Below are 26,297 nucleotides of genomic sequence, written 5' to 3' on the forward strand. Positions count from 1 at the left end.
AGTTTCGGTGCTTCTAAAAATTCCAACAGTATCAAAATAGCACCGACTGTCCTTACAAAACACCAATTTTACCGTTTGGAACAGATAATGTAGATAATTGTTTAAAAAATCCGTGCCGTTTTCCGCAGTTGTGTTTACAGTTCATGGCAACTACCATTTTTGTGTAGACTCATTTTCCGCGACGGGATTTGTAAATTACTGGCTCCATTTAAAATACATGGAGGCCGTAACACGTTTCCCGGACTGTAAACTAGCGTTAACGGAGGTGGTGTCGATAATACCGTGGAAGCGTTGGCCAATGTGACGATCGAGTCTACACATTAAATCCGCTATTTTTATTTAGTCAACACTCAGGGCGCTCCGGAGGTGGTGGTGAAGATAGTGGACCATGGCACAAAAACGCACCGCCTTAGATGTGATCGCGCTGTTAACGAACAATAAATAATATGATTCCATTTTTAATACCAAACGATAAATTTGAAGATTTATTTATATATTGATTCAGTTTATTACCATTAAATATATTTTTCTTCTCTTTTGGAGCTGCTCCCATTTTGTATTCAGAATATTGCTCAGTCTTTAACCTGTTATAACTCCTCCTGTTAACACCTAAGGCCAAACTTATTCGAGATATTCCTGTTTTCTAAAATATATCTCCCATGAACGAAATTTCGTGTAGAAATGTATGAAATGTCTCCTCTTCAAGTGAATCATGCCATCTATACACAAGTTGGCAGTCCTCGACGATTTTTTCTGTTTTCACATAATTGATTATGTTTTCTGCATGTATTTTTAATAGCAAAGCACCATTTCGAATAACTCGAATGATAAGTTATCTGCTAGATTTTTGTTTAATCGGAACATGATACGTTTTGAAATTTGTTTCAACTGTTTTTTTATATTAGCCCTAGAATAAACTGGAATTTACAGCAATTTGAAGTTTTCTACACTAATTTACCTTTGAATTTAGTTATTTTTTCTCCGTGTACGCTCATATGTGCATATATTGCGGTTGATAGTCAGAACCAGGATTTTCCTGCCCCCACATATTGCTTTGCTTCCTAACTGAAAACAACTAAACAAATCGCACATATAGCAGCCGAAAAATAACCCGGTGTCAGTCACCAATGAATTTCAGAGAAACTTAAACTTCAACGATTCGCTGTATGAACTTATTATTTTAAAGCTTTTCCACAGAGAACAGACATCCATGATCGAACAAAAATATTTAAAAAACGTGTGTAAACATTTGAATTAATATACGAAAAACACTAGCGCCGCCACACCAACCTATCCCAACTATCCGTCAAATCGATTTCGGAACCGGTTCGAAATCCTGGATGGATTCAGCATGGAATCTAGCTCAAAGAAAACAACCGATACCGACTCTATCGGTTGACGCATTTGAGCTGGAATTCATGCTGGAAGTCCGAATCGGTTCCGGACTAGTTTGACTGGGATAGAAATAACCGCTGTCAATTCTGTCGCACTCAGCCACAAAAAACATGACGACAGTAGCGCACCTGGTTTAGATATCCAAACTACCTTCGAAACCGTTAGAGATTTTACACAAGTTGAATGCTGAAGTTGGACGTCTGTTCTCTGTGGCTTTTCGGATAAATAAAACCAGTTATACATAACTCAATAATCTTTCTATTTAATGACTATTATTGTGCATCAACAAACACTCTAGATCGATTGTGTCTGAAGGCGGATCTTGAAAAATTTTCAGCTCATTTTCTGTAGCAAACTGGGCGGCCCTGCAGAGATACAATTTATCTGAAAATTTGCGTTTGGAATTCAAAATATTACCATATTTCATAGCTTAAACTTCTGCTCACATGTAATTTTTTGCTACAATTCCCGTTCAGTTCGGTTACTTCGAGATACTAAAGGAATCAAATAATTGTAACCGGCAGCCAGATGAAGTGGGGTGGATTCGCGCCACACGATCGTTCACATTCCGTGGTGTCTAGCAATTTTCAATTTCGTCCGAGTTCTCCGCGTCTAGCAACTGAATCTTTTTCCGGAAGTGTTTTTTGATTGATCTGCAAATCATCATGCTTCGATCACTGTCCACTAGGTTGATGGTGATTCCGTTCTGTTAAAGAAGTGGGAAGACATAAAATCTATAGGATCACAAGAATGAGTCATACTTACCGAATCTACCGGTGCGTCTAATTCGATGTAGATACGTTTCGCAATCGGCTCGTCCCTGCTGATCCATCGGCAGGTCGAAGTTGACGACGATGGTCACCTGTTCGACGTCGATACCTAAGACGAAAGAATCTCTCCGTAACCTGGTGTTGTAGCCAGAATCAAGTGGTGGAACTTATTCCTGGACAAAACGTTCGTTATAATCTGTACCTTCTCTAGTCCGGTTCGGAATCGATCCAGAGCGTCCAACCGTTGCTCCACCGTTAGATCACCGGACAGTACCGCTACCGAGTGACCATCCTGAGACATCCTGCCGGTCAACCAACCGGCCGTTTTGCGTATCTGTTTCGATCTATTAACAGTTCTGAAAATAAGTTTACTTGGAGTTTACAACTGTCCTATACATCATATGACAGAAAATGATCGCTTGTCCGACGGTAATCACACAATTTCTCGTCCTGGTTGTGGAACTTGACGTAGTACTGTTTGATGTTATCGAGTGATTCTTGCTCCCGCGCCTGCCGAATCGGATTGGGTACGATGTACTCGGCAAACTCCATCACCTCACGCTTGTACGTGGCCAAGAAGAACACCGACCATAACACCCGCCTCGTCCAGTACAAAAAGGGAAAACTAGGTCGTACGTCCTGAACTTTATACCCCAGTCCATTAGCTTGCCGGGTGTTCCGATGATATGATTAGTCAGCTTCGCCCCTTTGACGGTCTCCTCACCGCGAACGGCGTAAGGAAGTTTGATTTCCGGACAAAACTTTGCCATTTTGGCAGCTACTTCCCCCTTCTGAATTGCCAGCTCATACGTGGGGAAAGGCAAATCACCTGCAGATAGTTTTTTAACTGATGGACTCAACTGAGCATTGCCAGCACGAAGGCAGCGGTTTTTCCTATTCCCGACTGACTCTGGGCGATTATTTTCCGTGGCGGACCGGCCAACAGAGTAGGTAGAGCCATCTCCTGAATCTTGGAAGGGGCGTTGAAACCCATCGCATAGACTCTCTGTAGTAATTCCTGCTTCATGTGCAAAGCTTCGAAAGTTTTAACCAACCAATCGGCGAAGAAGAATCCTTCCGCTGCACCTCCAGATCCAGTTTTGATTCTACTAGACCTTAGCGAACATCTTTCATTAGCAAACTTGCATCCGCCGGGCTAAAACATTAGTCATGGATAATTTTAAAGCTGATACAGAATATTTCGGGAGAAAATTTAGAATAGGACGTAAGCAACAGTCAGATTCTCTTTGGGGTCTTTCTCTTCTGTTTATTACTCGGTCGTTTCAATATTTAGTACTCAACTCTTTGCCTAATATTTTGGTAAAAACCATCGGCTATGTACTGGAAAATTAGTGCAAAGTGTTATAGTGACGTCATAATAATCGAAAGGGAAAGTAAACAAAGAGAGGCTCTCAATGTTCCTTATGTCCTAATCAAAATTTTCTGCAGATTTCGATTTACTTGAATGCCTCTGCATCTTCCGCGGAGGAAGCTGTTTCTCCATTTTCTCTTGGAGCTTGTTTTTCTTCAGGAGCTGCTAGAGTCAGTAGCTACCGAACTCCAAACATCCGGTGCAGCTTTGGTTCTACTGCCGGTGGACTAGGTTTTTCCGCATTCTCTTTCTCTGGACTGCCAGCCGCCGGCTCTGAATCCTTATCCTTGGTGATATGTACTCAGTTCGCTAACCTATTTGTATTAAAAAAATTCAAATCCCATCCCAACGATCGCTTCAAAAATAGGTTATAACAAAAAAACACCGAGTGCAGAAATTTCTTAATCCGTCGTCTTTTTGACCCAGTTATCGGCAGCGCTTGCCATCGTTTCGATCGCGTATTAAAATTCAATAGCAAGGTACAAAGTATGGGAAATCGTCCTGAATCAGCACGGGTACTGTCCCTCGGGTGGTTTATTCCTTGCAATTCGCTGAAATTTTGACCAGAGCGACCTTGCGGAAAAACGATGCCTTCTTTTGCCTGCTCACTTCCCTGCCATGAAACCGATGATGAGCGCTTATTCCAAACGGTTAGCCGATTGAACATGACGTGCCATTATGTTTGTTCTGTGAATTGATAAGGATTAAGGATAAGGAGGTGATTACCATATTATGTTACTGGTGTTCGATCTGAAAAAAATCATAATAAAAATATCCGTAAATAAGTGAACTCGAGCTTTTTGAAGAAGAATAGGTATTACATTACAATGTACACGGTACTGATCCTTTCGAAATAAAAAAAGGTAATAAAAATGTCTCGCCTTGAATATTTTCTTTCCTAGCTGTTACGGATGTTGGTTGCTAGGGTATGCAAATAAACATTAAGAAAATTGAGACAGTGTTGCGCGAGAAATTCATATTTTATCATTACCGAGGGGTCGCTCAATGTACTGGTAACTGGCGATTAATTTCGTGAACACTTTTTTTTCGGAATTTTTCATGAAGTGTCAGGTCGTGTCGTTGGTTTCATTCTGTATGAATAATGGATGGCGCTAGAATTCACTGTGTTGCGAATATCATTAAATATCTTAGATCCATTGGTATTTTGCCTGTGTTCTCGCCAGCTTACTGTCCGTTCTTCAACTCCTTGAAGATTGTTTTCGGACTGATTAAGAAGAATCTTGTACGGAACCACCAGGTAAATAGCCGCATTCGCAATGAGGTTTGTGACGCAATAAACCAATTAAGGATTTATACATGTTTAAAACTTTTTAAGCATTGCGGGTACTACGCTGGAGTAACTTTTTTTGCCCGAAAGAGGTTTAGAATAAGATCCCAAAATTATTGATTTTAATATTGTACCTTAGCTAGACTTCGTTTTGTTTATTTCATGAAATAAAAATGTTACATAAAAACATTGTGGTACTGTTATGAAGATATAATACTCAGATCAAGTTTGCGGTTCACTCCCGTTTCACTTATGATCAACATTACTGCAATCGGTTACATGTGAAATCAGACTACGGCTCAATCCAGCTTCCTCCGGTTGTACAGCTGATTGCATGGCAGTGATCAATTCTGAACTCACTGTTGATCGCGCTTCCAATGCTTCGATACATTGCGCAGCGCCTTGCAACAATGTTAGAGCCATAGAAACATTATCCTTAATTTTTTAAATTTCATTTGCCCAATGGGTGTTAACCGTTTGTACAACTTGCATACCTCTGTGCAACGACTGCAAAAGTGCTGCTTCCGAAACCGCTACTCAGCGGAAATATTCTGAAATTTTAAAGGGAGTATTAACAGCATTTCTCATGCTTTCACGTTCATGCGCTTCTGCAGAGTTAATATAATTGGTCCATAACATCCAGGAGCTGTGGAAGCCTTCCAAGTACGGATGTTTTTGGCATAATTCGTTTCCCAACATTGAATCATCCCGTGTTGAATTCGCCTCCGCCCGGTCTGGATTTTTTGGAGTGACTAATTGCTTTAGCACTTGTTGAAATTGTGCGCTAGTCTCGATATTGGTTGAATAGGTATAGGCAAAAACTTTAATCGTTTTATCTCTCCATCTTTGAAGAAGTCTCGGAGTCAAGGTCGTAGTACAGTAATTTTTTTTCTTTGCTTGATGCTGGAGGGTAATGATTGACCACGCGTCTTCGACGGAAGGTTTTTCCTTCTCCGATCACTGTGCTATCTTCATTGAAAATAACCCGACGTTTTGCCAAATCTTTTCCTGCTTCCCAGAGACTTTTGAATTACTTCCGCAACTGAATCACAGACTAACAGACATAACACTCAAAAACAAAGCTTCGCCCGCTTTAACGGTCATTTTAAATATATTTTTAGTTGGGACTGTGGCCACATTTGAAATTATGGTGCCACTGACATATGAACAAGCATATAGGGGATAGACCACTAGTGAAAAATTGTTCCCAAACCTGAGGAGTAACCCACCAGTAAATGAGTGATTGAGATTGTGAATAAAAGGTGGAGCTAGTGTTCTGGGAAAATTGTCGGATCGATGTTTTTTGAGGGAATTCCCTCATAGTGTTATGTCTGTTAGTCTGTGACTGAATTACCACAAATTTCCTTGATGAAGGTTTCCATAGGTTGAAATTGATTGCGGAAGTGGCACTGGCAAAATACACCTTTAAATGAGTATATGGTCGGCTCCGTTTCGACAACTTCTTATTCACTTGTCACGGCTACTTTTTCGACCGAGAAGCATTCGACAGCATTCTCCTACTCCTCTTCTATGAATGGACCGTAGTCCATTACGCTGCAGTCAACCATATTTGTAAATATGCGAACATAATAGAATTATTGAAATTAATTTACCTGCTTCCGTGGGAACTCATCGTAACTATTTTTTATGCGAAGAAAAATAAATAATAGAATACTGTGTTTTGACTTGCTGAAGTACGTTTAATTCGACACGTTCGCGTTTAAACATTTCAAAAACAAATATTTATTTATTTTTATCTGTCTCCGATGGAAGCTCCATTCATACACTGAACGCAAAACAAATCAAAATTGCAGTGTCAAACTTAAGGCCAATGTCAAATCGATTGCGCCGATATTTCGATTTATTTCCGCATGGACAATATTTACCGGAAACGTACCTGTTATACGATAATTTTACAAATTCGATCAATATACTTACCATTCAAAATCTTCAAAATATGTTGTGGAAATCCTGAAATAGTTCTGGACCATGTTCTGCATGTTTTACGCAGCCATGTTGCCTCAAATTGATGTTGGGAAAAGTGAACTTTTATTTAAGTGTTTGTACACTTAATGTTGCCGCAATTGTTAGCAACCATGGATTTCGTTAGAAAAACATTTATGATTTAATACGTTGACACTTAAAATTTATGTTATGCCAGCTGATCTTGTCACAAGGTAACACACTTTATTTTCAAGTGTAATTTTATTGAAGGACAAATGGAAAATTCTTGAATTTTCAGTATGGCTCGAAACTTAAATTTTATGTGTCAAATCTATTCGAAAAAAGTGTACATTATTTCGGTGATGGGCAAAACACTTGTGATTTAATATGATGACACTTAAAATTTATTGGCGATAGCATTCGATCATGTCATAGGGTGGCACATTTAATTTTCAAGTGTTATTTTAATAAATGGCAAGCGGAAAGCTCTTGGATTTTCAGTGTGGCCTCCCGCATAAATGTGTACCATATGCCAACCACCGAATCAAGCGTTGAAAAACCATTTTCAATATGGTTCGTTCAACAATAAATCAACCATTACCTGGTATAATATCGAACATAATCAGCGTCGTTTTTCCATGCTCGACCATACAAACAACTGGTCGTTAAGAACAGTCACCATACCAAAATAGGCTGTTTTCCATATACATTTGGACAACATACCATTCAAGAACTATACAGATTATGGTAACATGCATATTTTAGATCTAGCGATGCATAAATATTACGTGGAGAAAAAAATATGTTCCCATTCACTTTTCAATTCTATCGATTGATGAGGTTTCATCTTGTTACACGCTATCTTCTGAAGAGAGAGCTTCATTGACATAAGGTGGACTGACGCTTTATCCAATTGAGCTATCGCCGTAATATTGTAAGGCGAGGATTTTTGATCATATTAATCTACAGGTTTTTGGAGCAGCGTAAACAGATGTACATAATATAACAAAGACCAAATCAATATAACCTCTGGTGCAAAAGTACAATGTAGTATACAAATCTCCAATATAGGATACGTGGAAGATATTGGAAATGGTAACTAAATAAGTATGGTAGTATAATAGTTGAATTATAATGGTGGAATGTATCAGTAGTATTCCCAATATGGTGAATATTATATGAATAATTAGGAAATGGTTCCGAAGATTTCTAGAATGGTATTTATTTATACGGGCTGGTATTTAAATTTTAATTATCGAATCCCTTCGAAGAAAAGTGTACATTATTCACAGTGTAACAACAATTTCCAATATTTCCAAAGGGCACGTCGAAGGGGAACTGGATTCTACAAAGCTGTCATCTCTTGTAAACAAACCTAAGCTAAAAGAAATAAACAGAAAAAATGTGCGTTTCTATCCTGAAGTTTTTGTAATAATTTCGTTCTAATTAGCTGACTACTGTTCTGTCCCTAAATCTAAAAAAGCTACATATAGAAGGCAAAAATGAGTGATTCCGAATCGGACACTAACGATCAGGCCGGAAATATCGAACACTTCAACGGCCCAGTTGAAAACGCATGGCTTCTTAAAATTCCAGAGTTTAAGAAGGAGGACAATCCGAATGGTGTTCTGGAAGAGAGCTCATTTTCCTGTCTGTTTCCTAAATATCGGGAAAAGTACATCAAGGAGTGTTGGCCACTGGTCGAGAAAGCTCTAGAGGGCAATCATCTTAAAGCGGAAATGGATTTGATTCAGGGAAACATGACCGTGAAAACTACCAGGAAGACGTGGGATCCGTTTATCATTCTGAAGGCAAGAGATTTAATCAAGCTGTTGTCCAGATCGGTTCCTTTCGAGCAGGCTGTTAAGGTTTTGGATGATGAAATCAGTTGCGATATCATCAAGATTAAGAATCTTGTGCGAAACAAGGCAAAGTTTGTGAAACGAAGAAATCGATTAATCGGTCCCAACGGATGCACTTTGAAATCACTAGAGCTGCTGACTAACTGCTATGTTCTGGTACAAGGTGCAACCGTCTCTGCTATTGGTCCGTACAAAGGACTTCAGTGCGTTCGGAAGGTCGTGGAAGAGACGATGAAAAACATTCACCCAATCTACAACATCAAAGCCCTAATGATTAAGCGGGAACTGATGAAGGATGACAAATTGAAGGACGAAAACTGGGAACGGTTCCTACCCAAGTTCCAAGCAAAGAATACGACCAAGCGTAAGAAACCAAAGGAGCAGAAGAAAAAGAAGAACAAAGAGCAGACGCCATTCCCGCCTCCGCTGCTGGAGAGTAAAGTAGACAAGCAGTTGGCTTCCGGAGAGTACTTCCTTACCGATGCTCAGAAAAGTGTCAAGCGCAACCAGGAACGGAAGGATAAAGAGAAAAAGAATTCCCAAGTACAGAAGACACGTCGCGAAATGGATTTTGTTGCTCCCGATGAGAGTAAATCTAAGATGGAAAACGTTGGGAGTGGTAAATTAGATGTTAAAGCCTTGAAGAGTAAAATAGCGAAAGCTAACAAAAGAAATAAGAAGTAACCTAGAAAATAAAAAATACTATGAAATAAATAAAGAAAACATTACTGAGTTTATTTTTCCATTTTGGAGCAAAATAAGTTTGAAAAACAATCAGAAAAAATGAACGCTTTAAATGTACGGTAATTAGTTTGCCGGTCGAGTTGCTATTAAAGAACCAATTTCATTTCCTGCTTATAATCGAAAAGGACATTCTACAAGTTTACTCCCCACCACCTCGCAGTGCCAATACTAAATGCAACACGGAACCCCCTTGCACTTTGTAGTCCTGTGCCGTTTTGTCATCGTTCCTGCAAAATATTACCAATTATTATACAAAATAGCCAGTTAACTCGATTTCTTTTACATTTGCTTGCCGGAAAAGATGAGTCGCTGCTGCTGTGGAGGAATACCTTCCTTCTCTTCTACCCTTTCCTTGATACGATCCACTTTGTCCGTGGGCTCAATATCGATCTCGATTTCCTTTCCGGTTAGGGTCTAGAAGTGGCAAACAATCAGCATCCATTAAAGCTAAACTAACGATGAAGCACTTACCTTAACTTTGATCAGCATTTTGATGAGATTAGGGTGCAGATAACACAATCAAATTAAATTTTGAGGCTTCAACTTTTTTTGTTTTTCGGCTTCTTTTTTACTTCATGTACGACGGTGTCGACTGCAAATGACAGCCGTTTTTCGTGTAGCGAGGGGCTAGCATATGTGTACGACAGCTGCTAATGAGGCTCCTATTATTGGATCGAATCAGAACTCGCCGAAATGTCAATTGACAATAGGTTCATGTGTATTTATCTAGCGTTGTCAATTTTATTTTGATTCCACCTACAAAATGACGACGCGAATGAACTCATGATGAATGAACTTCACGTTTAACAATTTTCGGTAGTTTGTTTACTTTTTCAGTTGCATGAGCTCGAATGCAACCTGTACTCATCTGCCATATTCGAATTCACGTAACTAATATGCGGGACGCATGCATGTTTACATGCATTTAAACAAACCACCCACAATTGTCAAGCGAAGTTCATCCGACTCATTTTGTGCGGTTATTTATATACAGTCGTGATTCGCTGTCGAACGAATTTGATTCGTTTGTTGGACCGACTGGCAGATGTCAAAAACTCTCCAAAGGAGACGTTAGTAGTGTAATTGCATCTATTCACATCTCTAATAACTGTCAGATGGATTTTTCAAAGTAAATTTGAAATAAGCTTTTGACATTCAGATGCTTTTTAGTTGGACAATGGTCCAACAAGAGGAGGTCCAACTAAAAAGCGGTCCAGTTAAACAATGTCCAACCAGCGAATCACGACTGTATATATATGTTATCATAATGACACACCACTCCCGAACAATGTTGCCAAAATAGCCGAGCCGCATATGGCACGCTTATATAAATTGGTCTACGAGGTTGATGAAACCTTCCCTACCCTTTGCGGTGATGTATTTCTGCTGAGTGCCACGCAAATGAACTTATTTTTCAGTTTTCACTGTAAATATCCGGTATAAATACGAAATGACCTACACTTTGTGATCTAGATGACGCTATAACTTTAAAAGCCATAGGCGGCTATCTAGTATTGATCCATCTAGGGTTTCCGGAGAGAACAGCAGAAGAAAATAAGTTGGTACTAGTTACTGACGAGATTAATTCGAAACACAAAAAATCAAACTTAGGTTCGCTTGCTTCCAACAGCGTGTCGGCGGCCACCTCCCAGCAAACCAGTAATCGTATATAAAAGTTTTCAATAAATTACAAATAATGACAGACTAAATCAAAATTACAAATAGTGCAAACAAAAATTATGTTTTGTTGTAAAAAGTTCACATAAAATGCAAATCTGTGATCGAAATACAATTTTGACTTGAAGTTATTTATTAGTCCACTACAACTTAAAACAAAATTGTACATGTGAAAACTTTGAAACATTGTATAGAAATTAATTTGCAATTGGATTAAACTGCAAAATCGTTCAAAAAAAAAGTCACTTCCTTATAGCACTTCGCAAATTCTCTGGCAGACTAGTACAATATTTGAGCAATAAAAAATGGCTTGAGTAAAGAATGTAGGTTTTGATTTGACAGGTATAGAAGATATCATTGGAGGGCCATATTTAGGTTGGATTATGGTATTTTTAGATCGTAATCACAAAGCGATAAAAATGATCAAATATAATCGTTGCTTGACAGTGTATAAATAGGTGAGTACATAACGGCTATGCTGGGAATACGAAGATCTCAGGTTCGAAACTGTGGAAGTAAATAATTGATGTTCCAGTAACTCCAAACTCACCTATGAAAAATAACATATCTACCAGTGTGGGCGTAACTATGTTTTATAACAGAATTATAGAAATTTCATCCTGATTTTTTATTTTCATGTTATTTTTAAAAAAATACTCCTTGTTAGCACATTGGGGACCTTAAGTTGCATAAAACTTCATGTGTGATTGCAAAGTTATAAACAGATAAGCTAGATTATTGTATAATGCTTCTGATGAGATCAAAATTTGTCGTAAATCATATAGTTCTACTATACCGATTTGTTGTACGTATATGACTTCCACTTTTGTTCACATAGAAGGGATCTGTGCATTTTATACAATCATCGTTTAAGAGTACAGTTAATCAAATTGCAACTTATTAAAGTGAATGAAAATGTTGGCTGGGCTCGCTCGGCGAATCCTCAGCGGCTTTGCGCCGCTTCGGTTCCTAGGCATCGCGGTTATGCGGCTCAGCCGCATCGTACTGGTTGACCTTAAACAGGGGTTCCTGAAAGGAATCAGATGGTTACCGAAACCCAGTAAAGTTCAACCGGAAATGAGCCGGAATTCTGGCGGGCTCTAATTCGTATGCCGGCTTCTGTGACATAGCCGATTCTAACTAGAATCGGGTTTGTTACTGGAGCCGGAATATGACTTAGAGCCAGCCAGCATTCCGGCAATTCTGGAAAACATCGCGGATTTTTAAAATTCTCCATACCAAAAATCCGGCCGGAAAGAATTCGACATGAATTGTTTCCAATGGGAAAAATGATGTTTGAATTACGTTTGAAAATCTGTGCTGTTCTGAAACAACTGCTATTTTTAGCAGCATCAGAAGCTTTATTTTGACAGTTTGGAGAGATAACGGCGGAAAATTATCCGTAATCAAAATCCGGCACAAAATTCCGGCCCAAATACCGTGGTCAAATTCCCGAGGTTTACAGTAGCCTCAAAGGCTACTGCACAGAGAACAGACGTCCATCTTCAGCATTCAACTTGTGTAAAATCTCTAACGGTTTCGAAGGTAGTTGGAATATCCAAACCAGGTGCGCTATTGTCGTCATGTTTTTTGTGGCTGAGTTCGACAGAATTGACAGCGGTTATTCCTCTATCCAGTCAAACTAGTCCGGAACCGGTTCAGACTACCAGCATGAATTCCAGCTCAAATGCATCAAGCGATAGAGTCGGAATCGGTTGTTTTCTTTGAGCAAGATACTGAATCCATTCAGGATTTTGAACCGGTTCCGGAATGGATTTGACGGATAGTTGGGATAGGTTGGTGTGGTGGCGCTAGTGTTTATCGCATATTAATTTAAATGTTTACACACGTTTTTTTAAATATTTTTGTTCGATCATGGATGTCTGTTCTCTCTGGCTACTGTACACTTCGGAAATTTGTGTGATGGAATAAAAGTGTACACAAAAAATCAAGATTTCTGAAGTGTAAACCCAATTCTGGAAAACGTAACGGATTTTTAAAATTCTCCGCACGAAAAATCCGGTCGGAAACAATTCAACGTGAATTGTTTCCAACGGGAAAAGTGCTGCTTTCAATATGTTTGAAAATCTGCAATAATTCCTTTGTATGTGATAATAATTTTTGGGGCCCATATTATTGACTCGAATCAAAACTCGTCGAAATGTCAATTGACGATAGGTTCATCCGGAGTGTTCATTTGTGTTTACATTTTACTAGCGTTGCCAATTTTATTTTGTGTCCAGCACCCAATGTGGCTACGCCACATCGCTTTTGTGCGTGCTGTCCGACTTCGCTACCGCTCAGTCGGACTTAAACTAGGGATAGCCCCTATGTTTGAGTAAGCCGGGCAAACGAGTGGGTCACAGGTTCGCTTGCTTCCGACGGCGGGTCGGTGGCCACCTCGCCCTCTAGGCCTCGGTTATGCGGCTAAGCCGCATCGAAATGGTACCCCTTAAACATTCTAACTTGAATCGGTTGTGTCACCCGAGCCGGAATACGAATTAGAACCAGCCAGCATTTCGGCTGAGTTAAACTGGGAAGTTTAGTACAATTTGATCTGGAAATAAAATTTTTCTGGCAACGCTCCAGCACTCCGTTGATTTCACCACCTGGGCGCCAGGTTGACGATATGAAATGAACTTTGTTTACTTTCGACAAGTTTTGATTCGAGCCAACAACATCCAGCCTAATTTTTGAGTTTATCAAAATATATTTATTTCGACCGGTTTTGAGTCGAACCAATTGAGGGGACCGATATTGTTCCCACCTCTATCGAATTTATGTCTTTTTCGACTGTATTTCCAACTCCAATAGGATTCCTGTTTACTGTTGTCAAACAGTGTGGCATGTAAACAACTCGTAGCAAAAACTTGTTTTTTACGTTCCGGATGGTCCAGGATAGGATAAAACTCGAAAACCCAATGTAGGACACTTATGAACGTTTGCATTAGCATTAGACGTCTTAAAACCGATAGCCTGAATCATGGATGCGGCTGAGGTAAGCCATCCAAATTTTGCGTTCTGTTCTCTAGTCCAAATGGTTCATCAATTTTCTTCCCGAGAGCCATTTTCTTTTCCAGCCGTAATTGGCTAAAATTGCTTTTAATTTGATAAATTGGTTAAATTCGATATCGACGTGAACTAAGCGCATTCAGACGCCAACAGAAAATGGCAACTGATCACGCAAAATTTATCTCCTTTGACCAGTATCACTTTTGGCTGCAAATCGAAAAACTAGTGGGACCGGTTCCAGAGAACATTAAGCTGTTGTTGCAGTTCTCCTGTTTCTGCAACTCGTCCATCGCGGATCTCGATGACGAGCTAATAGATCAGATCGAGCAGGAAGCCAGAACGATTCCGACGGTGCTGCGGATTGCTACCAACGAGAAACTTATAAAGAAGTATTTTGGTGTTTACTGTCACACTCCTAACGAATTCCGTTTCCGATCGGGCGAGCGGAGAATGTTGAAAAACATTTCCGTTGCGGTGAGAAAAAAAGGTTTGGATAGCTTCATTCAGTCATTACGAACAATCCAGCATCACACGGAGGCGAGACCGGCCGTTAGTGTGATGTTGCAGAATTACGATCCCCAGACGCTTAGGCAAATGCTTCGCGAGAAGGTGCTAAATGCGTTGAAGTATGTAGCTTCAAGTATGCTTGCATTATGTACATGTTTGAAAATACCTTATATTTCAGCAACAATCACGCGGAGATTCTACCAGACTATCTGAAAGTCATCCAAGATAATTTGGACATACAAATTGTCAACGAGCAAGGCACCCCGGATGCGTACGTGTTCTGTCCACTGTGTAGCACAAAAGCTAAATTGTCCAAGGATCGTACCGGTAGCATTATTGTATCCAATTACACTCTTCATGTGCGCAAATATCACGGGTTCGGACCGCTCAGTCAGGGGGTAAAACGAAAAGTGGACGAATACGGGATGTCCGAATATATTCCAGAGCACATGCTAGATCAAATCATCAAAGAGGAACCAGATTCTCGTGGGTACGAACAAGGTGCCTCTACTCCGTACTATCCGATATAGGAAATAAGTGTGCATTCGACGATCGAGCGATTTTAAAGCATATATATGAAAGTAACGCGAGATTATATGCTGGGAATGTAGGTGTAACATTCCAAATATAATGGAATTATTTAAGAATGAATGTTAAGTAAGTGCAATACGTTCGAATATTGTGTGTGTGTAGTTTTAATCGATTGCTTCCAATGTTTATTCTAATGTCCTGGAAGATGATTCAATAAATACGAAAAGATTGACCTTTCATGTACGATTGCTTTTTGTTGTTAGACCTGATTCCCATTTTATTACAAACTTAGTTTGCAGGTAAACTCAGATACGCAAGCTGTTCTTGAATGAATGACGGTGATCCTAGTTATGTGCTGCATTTTTGCTTTACTATCCTCTGTATAATCTTTCAATTGAATATACCTCCCGTAATTTCTATCTCTTCGTTCGTATGTTTTAATTTTTTAATTTGGGTTGAGCTACAGACCCGACTATAAATAAACTCTTCTGACAAAAAACAGCTGATGGTATCAGACCTGTTTGCTCGAAAGTTCGCCCAGAGAAGCTCAGAATTGTATTATTCCTAGGGGCAGATCACTCTAAGAGTGCATCAAATTAGAAAAAAATGCATTTAATTTCCATTTTTGCATCAACTTTGCACTCCCTCGCAGAAAAGTTTAACAAACGTCCAACGCTGATTCATTTTGTTCGACGTTTTGTTGAATGCAGGGATGGTTTTTTCTAGGGTTTTGACATCTTACACGCCACGCAAAATACATTATGAATTTCCATTTTGATGGAAAAAATGCATTTAATTTCGCCGATTTTTCAAAATGCATCTCAAGTGATCTGCCCCTAGTGTTATTCTGACAAGTAAATTACGTTACTGGCTACAAGCCTTTTATGAAGGACTACCGTGTCTACATGCCCGCTCACAACGTTGAGATCGACGGTGCAGTCACCGAGTCGAGTTTGTCATGCCTGGATCATTTCGTCTGTAGACAAACTTTCGTACACATTTTGAAAGCAGCGAAATAAATATTCTCACGTTAAACTGCACTAGGGACAGCAAATAAACAAACCGAACATCTGATGCACAATCCTAGAGAGGACGTTAAATGTTGTTTTGTTAGCCACCGCAACAACCAAACTATGGTAGAGCGGTGTAAGCATATTTTCATCTGACAAAATGATTTTTTTGTGAGTCTATTTAAGCTGTACGCACACGAGGCGACAGGACACACGCCACAAAAATATTGACTATGGATATTGTTCTACCTATTCCAACGCGGCAACAGCAACAGCGTTGTAATTGGTAGAACAAAATCCATAGTGAATATTTTTGTGGCGTGTGTCCTGTTGCCTCGTGAGCGAACTACGGTGGTTTATTCATTGCAATTCGCTGAAGTTTTCCCAGAATTACCTTGCGGAAAAACGATGCTTTGTTTTGTCCAGGGCCGGCATAATGCTTTTCGCCCGAGTGGGTAGTTCATGTATTACTAGTGAGGGTTCCTGTATTACTAGAAATTTGTCGCATTTTCACCATATACCTATACACTTCCATTACATACGCATAAAATCATTCGCAACGTGTTCGTTCGAATTAAATCGACCCGCATGCTAGCATTGGTTAATGGTAAGGCATCTCCGACGACCGACATCCCCTCAGGCTCAATGAAGGTCGATTTGAATAATTCCCATCGATGACAAAAATAATGCCGATAAGTCTCCTTTTTGATACTAATCATATCCATCTAATATAACCGGCATCAGGGTGGTCCAATTCCGGACCAAAGATTAGCTAACTAAACAACAGGCGGCCGTGTACGAAGAAGTATCCAGTATCTTGTCTACATGCTCGCCCGGGAAGTAGAGAGTTATGGTGTAGTCTCCGACAGGGGCCTTTGCATCAGTCAGTGAAAATTCTGGATTGCAAGCAACTGCATTCAGCAAAAATAGAGAAGTAAAATGAAACAAATTATCTTCCATCAGCCTCATTACGGACCTTTCGCCAGATCTGCTCTTCCAACAGGTTCGTCTAACTGTTCACCTATCCATTGCGAATCAGATCACTTTTCTAACTCATCTTTAGTTTAGAATTTATCGTTTATAGGCCTAATAAAAATAAATCACAATTTTCTGCATTTTGTGATGATTCACAAAATGATTACACGCATTTCACGCAATCTGCCATATCTCAAACATTATTTTTGATTATTTTAAATTCCTTCAACCTGTGGATGTATTGAGGTGTCCTTTACAAATACCAGGTCAAATTTCGAAAATCGACCTATATTTATGGTAATTATGCCCCGAAAACAAAACTACGTTCACAACTCCCCACCGTCCCCTACGGGTACACAACTTTATAAGTACTATTCATAAAACCAAAGGTTGACTCATGTCATTATTCATAGATTTAGGAACGTTTATTCATAAATCAAAACAGTCTGGATAGTTTTTCGTGAACTATTTCTCGAAACGCGGAATTTTATTCAGAAATCCATTCAATCCTCGTAAATAAATTCATGATTCCTAATATATTAGTCACGATCCAATATCCGTGTTCGAGAAATAGTTCACAAAATCATCAAATATTATTCATGCACTCGCGAACTGGTTCATGATTCTTAGTATAATACAGCGCAAATTCGTCAGTTGGGTGTTCGCAAGCTGGGGCAAGCCCCAACAAAAAGACACTCTTATGTCAAAACTGAAAGTCAAGAACTGATTGACGTTTGAATGTCATTGATTTCAAGGGGTTCATTGGTTGATTTCTGTGGCAATCTAGGAAAAAAGCATACTTTGAAATTCAATGGAATTTTATTTTTTGAATTCATATTCCGGAATGTTTTGAGTTAAATAAATGTGTTAAATGTTTCGCTTCTTCCATTCAGCATCAGTTAGTTTGCGTCGCAGAGAGGTTAGTTTACTAACTTTTGAAGGTCATATCTGATGTATTCAATCACATTATCCACTATTTTTTAGCTACCCGGATAGAATTTTACAATAGCATTTACCCTACAAACAATCATAAAATAATAAATATTATAGTTATTACTGTTTCAACATTGTTCGATGCCTAGATCTCACAGTAGATTTACAATAAAATTTCATGTAACAACAAATTTCACTGTTCAGCAAAAAACTGATACAGTGCATTCACATTAAGTTTTACTGTTTTCGAGAAAAAAATGTATGGAGAAAAATTGATTTTTTTAATGTTAAGATACATAACCACCCCCCTTTTCACTGTAAAAGTCTATTTTACATTGAAATTTACTGTATAAACAATAAAGTTTATTGTTTTTGTATTGTAGCATAACACTAAAACTTACTGTAAATTATTGTAAAATTACTGTACTGTCACAGTGAAATTCATGGTTTTCTTACTGTACATTTCTATTCGGGTAGTGGCAACGTAGTATCCATTTCCTGTTTTGTGTGAAGGAATTTATCAAAAAATAAAAATCAAAAAGAACACTAATGACATAGTTTGTCACAAAAAACAACTTTAAACTGGAAGGAAACAGCCAACTTTTGCGAATTGTAAATTATTTCTGTTTATTTTTTATGAAAGAAAACAAAAAATCGGCGATTCCCTTGGGTAATTTTTGTCAGCTGTCAGTTGCCCCAATTAACGGATATGATTCGCTAGTTGGGGCGCAGTCGTTATCCAACTAACGAATTTGCGCTGTATAGAGGTGTGCGCAGTGCCGCCGCCGCCGCGCCGCGCCGGCGATTGCAGGTAAAAATAGTAAGCACTACTATACAATAGCGCTTACTATTTTTCTCTTACCTCAAATCGGCGGCACTGTGCACAACTCTTGTATAGTAGTCCCGACTTACCATTCGTGCTGGTGAAGTAGTTCACGAAATCATGAAATGTTATTCATGTATTCGTGAACTGGTTCATGATTCTTAACATAATAATCCCGATTTACCATTCGGGGTCGTGATATAGTTCACGAAATCATAGAATATTATTTATATATTCATGGACTGAAAGTCACAACTTACCATTCGTGCTCGTGAGATAGTTCGCGAAATCATAAAATGTTTTTCACGTATTCGTGAACTGGTTCATGATTCCTAGTATAATAGTCGTGACATACCATTCGTGCTCGTGAAATAGTTCACGAAATAATCAAAGATTACTCATGTATTTGTGAACTGGTTCATGATTTCTAGTACAATAGTCACGACTGACCATTCATGCACGTAAAATATTTCACAAAATCATGAACTATTTATTATTCATGGGCTCGTAAACTAGTTCATGATTTCTAGTACTAGAATCTATCTTGCGTGCGATATTTGGAAGGTATCCCTAATCATTTTCAATTTCATACAACATGGTCATGAAATTTTCACAGGAACTATTTCACAAAATCTAGAGTATTATTGGTAGAATAATTTTTGTTCCATGCACTATTTCATAAAATGTAATATGTCCAGCTGCCAGCGACCAGTAGAAGGCACGAGCAGTAGATATATGAAAACTATTAGGACCTAGAACATGGTTATTCCTTTTTTTTATTTCGTTTATTTGACACGGCTCATAGCGGTAGCTTAACGGAGTCGTGGATCTTTTATGTGTTTACAATATGTAAAAAAAAATAGAAACAAATATTATTGATTGAGACCTTCTTTCGCGGCTCGCCTACTGCGTCATGGGGACCATTTAATTCTCTCCTGTCCTCCATATCAAGGTCATCATCGTTAAAAGTGCCTTGGTGTTCGCGACCAGATGTTCTTTCCTGCTTCTTGCACTTACGGGTGACCAATGTAAATCCGTCGTCATTGTTATTATCTTCATCACCGATGTTGCTTACAGTGGTTTTTGGGGTGCTGGATGCTGCTTTGGCAGTTGTCAAGTTGTCAGTTGGACTGAACAGCTGCCACAAATTTGGCAACCGTTTGTAGTTCAGGTAGTGGTATTGAAAACTCTTTTTTGGGTTGGTTTGCCGTGGATGCGTTGGCAATCGGTAGAGATACATTCTCCTCTGTATCTTCCGCGAAAGGTTGTCCGTGGTGCGCTATCTGATTACAATACTTGCACGTAGGAGTTTGCCTCTCATGGGTGCATAACGTAGTTTGATTAATAGTAGCTTCGTGGGTTTTGAGTTTTATTGTCAAGTGGGAGGGGATAGATCTTTCGATTCGCATCCTCACCACAAGAACACCGTTAGGTGTACTTCTCCGTATTGCGAAATGTATTCTGCAGCTAGATCAGGAGGGTTACGTGGTGATAGGTCGTGTAGCTTTACATCTACATAGTCTTTTTCTATTTACACGGGAATGTTAATTCCGACTTTATCACCTTCAGCCACGTGCTTCAAGTAGTTCTGCAAAACGAAACGTTCGACTCGGGCTAACGTGTTGAATGATATAAGCACTACATTGCGAAGATGATGATACTGTAGATACATAACCTCCTTGAGCTTAAGCTGCATCTTCACCTTCAGCAGGTATTCACGAAAACTCAATCTTATTGAACAGAATTTAAAGTCAACGACCGCTGTGTTGGATCGGAGCAAAGATTTTTCGTCAACTTTAGGGGAGAGTGAGGACACTTTATCCTTGGGGATATTTAATTCCCTGGCCATATCTCCTAATCTATAGTCATAAAGTTATCACAATATCAAAAGGAAATGAAATATTTGGTCGTTTATGATGTTTAAAAAACAAATCTGATGAGTTACATATGGTTTGGAAAAGTTGTGTAATATTTTAGAAAATATGTGTTTAAATCCATCTCGAAGATCTTTCCACAACGGTGAACGGTTGTATGAGATCGTCGAACTAACTATTTATGAATATTTTCAAGTACGATTACTTTCTAAGTACTTTTACCTGGAAAAACACGTTATTCGAAAAAAAAAAATTCACTATGCATACAAAAAATAAATAAATTTTGTTCGCCTTATGCAACAGGTATCTTTGATCCCTGTAACACTGGGTATTCTTGATCCCTATTATTAGTTCTCTCAAACACTTTCGAAATTGATAGAAATAGAAAAACATCGTTCTCTTAACGTACCTGGCACTATTAATTGGTCTAAAATGTTTTTTCCGTGAACAAATGATGGTATAAATTATTGAAGGTTGGAAAAGCCAGTTAAACAACACTGATTTACCGCAAATACTTGTCTTGACTTTCTACTGTGGTTAAAGTTTGACGTGCATCTAAAAAGCTAGTCTTATTAATCAATTTGTCAGGAGAGATGATTAGCTGAACTTTCGTATCTATAGGTCATAGTGTGCTTTGTTTCTTTAGCCCTAGTGGGCGGGGGATCAAGTTACCACACGTTTTTACAGAAACCTCGTTTTGGCATGATTTTCAAAATTGTTCATATTACTGACAGGGCATAGTGTTCGGGTCTATATATTATCCATAGCTCTTACAATTCGAATTGCCTACAAGATGGCGTATTTTGCAATTGAAATTCTTATTTCATTGAAGTTATGAGAAAAAAAAACAAGAGTGGGAACAAGCGTACCCACTCTCCCCTACTCATGATGGCAAGAATAAATTAAAGGTTTCCTTTGTTCGAGACAATGCACACTAGATCGAGAGGTTTCTAGTTGTTGTTCACTTGGTTCGATTGTACGGCTGACTTGGGTAAAATTAGAAAGTAGACTCCATCGTTATTCATTCACTCAAAAAAAAGTAAACGTTATGCCTATTGATTTTACACATAGATTTTTGCAATTAACGAAGGCAAATAGACACTATTTGCTGGCACATAAATCTAATGTGTGTATTTACAAGAAATATTAATCTTACATTCACATTTCATAATTATTAGGCACATAAAACTCCATTCTATAACAATATGCACATATAACTTATGTGTGTGCATACATAGTTTATACAGTTGACACATAGAAGGTATGTGTGCGCGTGATAACAATAGCATTTCTTCTTCATATGAATTTTAAGCGGTTTGAGGCAAATAGAATCGACGTTTGGATTTTTTTCAGTGTTTGATAAGGTTCAGTTTTTATGTCGCAACAGAAGAAGAAAACTGCACTGAGCACCAAAAATACATTATAGAGCCACAAATCGTGTTCGTTATATAGTTTATGGAACAAGATCCCGCTTATTAGTCACACAATTATGTTCCTGTTTATATTGTCACAAAATCATTCCGGGATAAGAACTAGCCCTTCAGTACACGGCACAGTGGCGGATTTGCCTAAAAACCTGGCCAGAAGTCGAAAATTGCATGGTAGTATTCCGGGTTCTAGTACATATATTGTCCTTCAGATGGTGCTGCCGCATGCTATTTTGAGTGAAACGCTCCAAAATTTCAATATTTGAGGTGTTGACATATCCAAACCGTTTAAACCATCGCGTTTTGCTCATATTTTTTATCGAGTGCTCGAAATATCAGTATTATTCAAATGTAGCTGAATTTTGATAAAACTGCCGGTTTTGAATATGGAATAATGGAAATTTATGCTGAAGGTATGTGCTTTATTTATATGTATTGATGTCAAAAGATATTATTTTGTTTGTTTATAGAAAATGTCAATAACTTTCACGATTTTGTAGCAGACGGTTGCAGTTAGGGTTCGCAGTACTGACCCTTTTTGGCGAGAACCGGTACTACGGTACTGAAGCCCTCAGTACCGGTAGTACCGGTAAAGTACCATTACTCGAATATTTAAAAAAAATCGAAAAAAGCTTCGAAGTGAAACTGAATGCTTAAACTGTTGACCATATTCTCAGATGATTGATTGGTGCTGATGAAAAAAACATGTTCATTGTTTTAATTGATTCAGAATGGCATGACTCATTACAGCAGAAAATATTTTTCGTATGCGACACCTTCTGTTATTTCAAAATCTAGGTCACTATGAAATTAATAACTGCTAAGCGGTGCGACTTTTGTCGACTTCAACAGATGGTAAATGTAAGAAACACGATCAACAACAGTAAATCAAAGCGAGAATGGCAGTAAATCCGAGCAGGTTGCTCGCATTTCCTCTCTTGATTTTCTGTAAATTGATTTCGACCGGCATACCAAGGCTTTCCTGTAAACTATGGAGTATTGCTTAATTTTCCGATCATCAATAATTACAAATCGCCCCATTTGGAGTAGTTCACCAAGTCTAAAATTGTTAGGTACTAAATCGCTGTTCGTTCTTTTATAAATAAAGGTTTAACCCTTTATAAGGCCCAGCGTTTGGGGCTATTAATGAATGTTATATTAATAGAAACACGGTTCTCTCATTTAGTTTAGATTATATTTACATTTATTTCGTAATAAATTTTTTTTTGAAAATATACTGCTACCACCCGTTAGAAAAGGTCAGTCTTTGTAAGGTTTGATGTATTTCCAATGAGATTGGTGTAAATATAAAGACATATCGAGCTGGATCAAAAATTTAAAAAAATTTGGTGAGTTTTAACCTGATTAACAGTAGATAACCCCTGGATTCTGAGGATAAGTTGAAAAATGAGACCAAAGATTACAGACGTTTTATTTTTTTCTTTGCAATTTTTACCACTCATAAACCAAATTTTCGAATTAAAAATAGATGTTTTTACAAATTTACATCACCAACTTATAGGGTCTTTAGTATTTTTTCAAAATCGAGCTAATTTTATTGTCCAAAAGGAAATCGCCGTATTTTTTCCCAAAAACTCTTCACCAATCTGAGACTTTTCACTGTATCTCAATAAAAAGTAATAAGAAGAGTTGTCAGATTCCTAACAAGTAAATTTCATAAGATTGGAACACTTCTCACTTCATACTCCTGCATTATATTCTGGTTGCAATTGAAAATCGAAAAATTGAATTGCGCCTTTCGTTTTTTCCCTATTTGCAGAGTGGGCAACTAAAGCGCATCTTGTGTACATGTTAGAGAATCAACTTGCGCATCATCTATACCAGTTGCGCTTTAGTTCCGCACGCTGAAAATAGGAGAAAAATCGAAAGGCGCAAGTTCACTATTTCGATTTTCAACTGCAACCAGAATAAATGAAACGACAAGGTGGCAATATAATTGCCATTGCCTTATAAAGGGTTAAGAGCAAACCAATGATATGACTTAGACCATAGTCTCATAACGCGCTACCCAGTGAATAATGGAAACCAATCAGAATGTCGCCAATACAAAAAATTCAAAGCAAATTTTTAGTCTCTTACGCTAGATGCGAATATATTGAAATTTAGTACAATATCGTTAAAATTTAATTTCGACAAAATAAAGCAGGAATTTAAACATACCGTTTAGTACAAAGGGAGCTAGTAATGTTCAACTTATAGAAGGTAATTAATATAATTAAAAGTCATCTTGCAGACCGATATATTGAAACAGGTCCCCCTAGAGAGTCCACATATTTTCATAAAAATACCGGTACTGGCTTTTGTTTAGTACCGGTATTGCGGTACCAAAAACGGGTCAGTATTCCCGGGATTTTCGGTACCGGTATTATCGGTACCACAACCCTAGTTGCAGCACACATTTTTGCTACATTATTGAAATACTGTTTTTTGTCCACGTATGTCCAATATGTTTCAAGGCAATTTGTGTTCCTTGAACGATTCTTCATTTGGAGCATTATAGAATTCTTGCCCGAATTTGCCCGTTTTTGAGTAATCTTTGGTTAAGTGGAGATGGAGACGGATTATAAGATTTTCTGTTTAAAATATAGACTCGTACTTTTAATAACTGCTGCACCTCGGGTTGTCGTAGCGAATCAGACAATACTGCATTTTGAACAGGAAGAATTGTGTATTTAGTGGCGAAAGTTTCATCGAAATGCATAAACATTTTCAAAAGTTATCAAAAGTGAAACGCAAAAACCGTAAATAATTTTGGTCGTTCATATTGAAAGCCTGTACTCAAACTACTAATAAATTGAATCTATATTATAGAGTGATATTTGTAGGCTCCTTTGTTACCGGAAATTAAACACCACTTATATTTTTATATTTCACCGTTTATTATTGTTCGTTAAAATCTATGCCCAAGTAAATTGCGTTGCGACTGTCGCGTTCGGCATCCTACTTTTCACTGCTCGCTTTCCATGGCGAGTTGTACATTCTGCTCATTCTCTCTCTCTCTCTCTCTCTCTCTCGCATCCATAGATAGCTCTCTTCAGAATGTGTTCGTTACACGCAAAAGTATATTTAGTCAAAACCCTACAATCCCCCCTAGCTTTTATAGAATTAGTATGATATATAATCTTTGTGTCGAGCTGGTTCAGCTCTGGAACGTGTTGTCTTCCTTGGGACAGGTTCATGGGAGTTTGAGATTGATACGTCAGGTGGGTTTTCCAACTTCTTTAAATGTGTAACATTACGACGAAACTCCTTTCCTGTAGAGTTTGATCGTATGGTTGTGTCGCTTCCCTGTTTGCGAACAACGTCAAATTCTTCAGGTGCAAATATTGTCTCGAGCTTATTATCCCTCCTCATACGTTTAGCTACTACACGATCCCCTATATCGATGCCACTTCCTTGAGCATTTCTCTTATTATCGGTGTATAATTTCCCCTTCTGCTTGTTCATTCTATCACGGTCTCTAATTTCCTCATCTTCTAGTCTCATTGGTGGCACTAGTGGCAGTTTGTTCCTAATCTTTCTACCGAACATCAATTCTGCTGGTGGCTTTCCAGTTGTAGAATGGTTGGTAGAATGGTAAGTTAGAAGATATTGTCTCATCTCTTCCCTCCAATCTTTTCCTAGTTCTTGCGCAATCCTCAATCGTTTCAATAATGACCTATTCTGCCGTTCTACCTCCCCATTCATAGCTGGCCAGTAAGGGATAGTATTCACCAGTTTTATGCCATTAACATCACAATATTCTCGAAATTCTTCACAGTTTTCAGTTAGTTGGGGTCCATTATCAACACGCAATGTCAGTGGAAGTCCAAATCTGGAGAAGATTGTTGTCAATTCAGATATTGTGGCAGCTGCTGTAGTTGAGCTCATCTCGCAAACTTCCATATATCTACTGTAGTAATCTATCACTACAAGTAGATGCTCTCCTTCCGGGAGAGGACCAAGGAAATCAGCTGCAAGATCCATCCACGGTTGATTTGGTAATTCTTTTCGAATAAGTGGTTCTGGTGGATTTGGAGCTGACACTAGAGTACACCCTTTGCATTGTTTGACAAAAGACTCAACTTGTACGTCGATTTTAGGCCACCAAACATTTGCTCTTAAATGTGCTTTCATCATACGCATACCTGGG

The 26,297-nt window shown here is 38.5% G+C and overlaps 3 protein-coding genes and 1 pseudogene across 3 annotated transcripts; 2 read left to right on the forward strand and 2 right to left on the reverse strand.

The window, feature by feature from the left end:
* Positions 1-1,971: 1,971 nt before the first annotated feature.
* LOC131679429 (DEAD-box helicase Dbp80-like) lies at positions 1,972-5,248 on the reverse strand (annotated as a pseudogene).
* A 2,897-nt stretch (positions 5,249-8,145) lies between these two features.
* Positions 8,146-9,358, forward strand: LOC131682849 (KRR1 small subunit processome component homolog). Its single transcript, XM_058964618.1, has one exon. The coding sequence runs from the start codon at positions 8,272-8,274 to the stop codon at positions 9,313-9,315; it is 1,044 nt and encodes a 347-aa protein (XP_058820601.1). The 5' UTR covers positions 8,146-8,271; the 3' UTR covers positions 9,316-9,358.
* On the reverse strand, positions 9,342-9,994 carry LOC131682850 (NEDD8). The gene is made up of 3 exons (XM_058964619.1): positions 9,847-9,994; positions 9,659-9,789; positions 9,342-9,602 (listed from the first exon to the last, which is right to left on the reverse strand). The coding sequence occupies exons 1-3, from the start codon at positions 9,862-9,864 to the stop codon at positions 9,515-9,517; spliced, it is 237 nt and encodes a 78-aa protein (XP_058820602.1). The 5' UTR covers positions 9,865-9,994; the 3' UTR covers positions 9,342-9,514.
* A 3,881-nt stretch (positions 9,995-13,875) lies between these two features.
* LOC131682851 (uncharacterized) lies at positions 13,876-15,345 on the forward strand. The gene is made up of 3 exons (XM_058964621.1): positions 13,876-14,050; positions 14,260-14,690; positions 14,750-15,345. The coding sequence occupies exons 1-3, from the start codon at positions 14,036-14,038 to the stop codon at positions 15,099-15,101; spliced, it is 798 nt and encodes a 265-aa protein (XP_058820604.1). The 5' UTR covers positions 13,876-14,035; the 3' UTR covers positions 15,102-15,345.
* The last annotated feature ends 10,952 nt before the right edge of the window (positions 15,346-26,297 follow it).

The sequence above is a fragment of the Topomyia yanbarensis genome, chromosome 2 (genome assembly GCF_030247195.1).
Source record: "Topomyia yanbarensis strain Yona2022 chromosome 2, ASM3024719v1, whole genome shotgun sequence".
Taxonomy (NCBI): Eukaryota; Metazoa; Arthropoda; class Insecta; order Diptera; family Culicidae; genus Topomyia; species Topomyia yanbarensis.

Excerpts from the sequence above, each read along its gene's own strand:
- LOC131682849 (XM_058964618.1), top strand. The coding sequence starts at position 8,272 with ATGAGTGATTCCGAATCGGACACTAACGATCAGGCCGGAAATATCGAA.
- LOC131682850 (XM_058964619.1), bottom strand. Across the intron at positions 9,603-9,658 it reads ATCTTTTCCGGCAAGCAAAT|GAACGATGACAAAACGGCAC; the intron begins GTAAAAGAAATC and ends AATATTTTGCAG.
- LOC131682851 (XM_058964621.1), top strand. Across the intron at positions 14,691-14,749 it reads AAGGTGCTAAATGCGTTGAA|CAACAATCACGCGGAGATTC; the intron begins GTATGTAGCTTC and ends CTTATATTTCAG.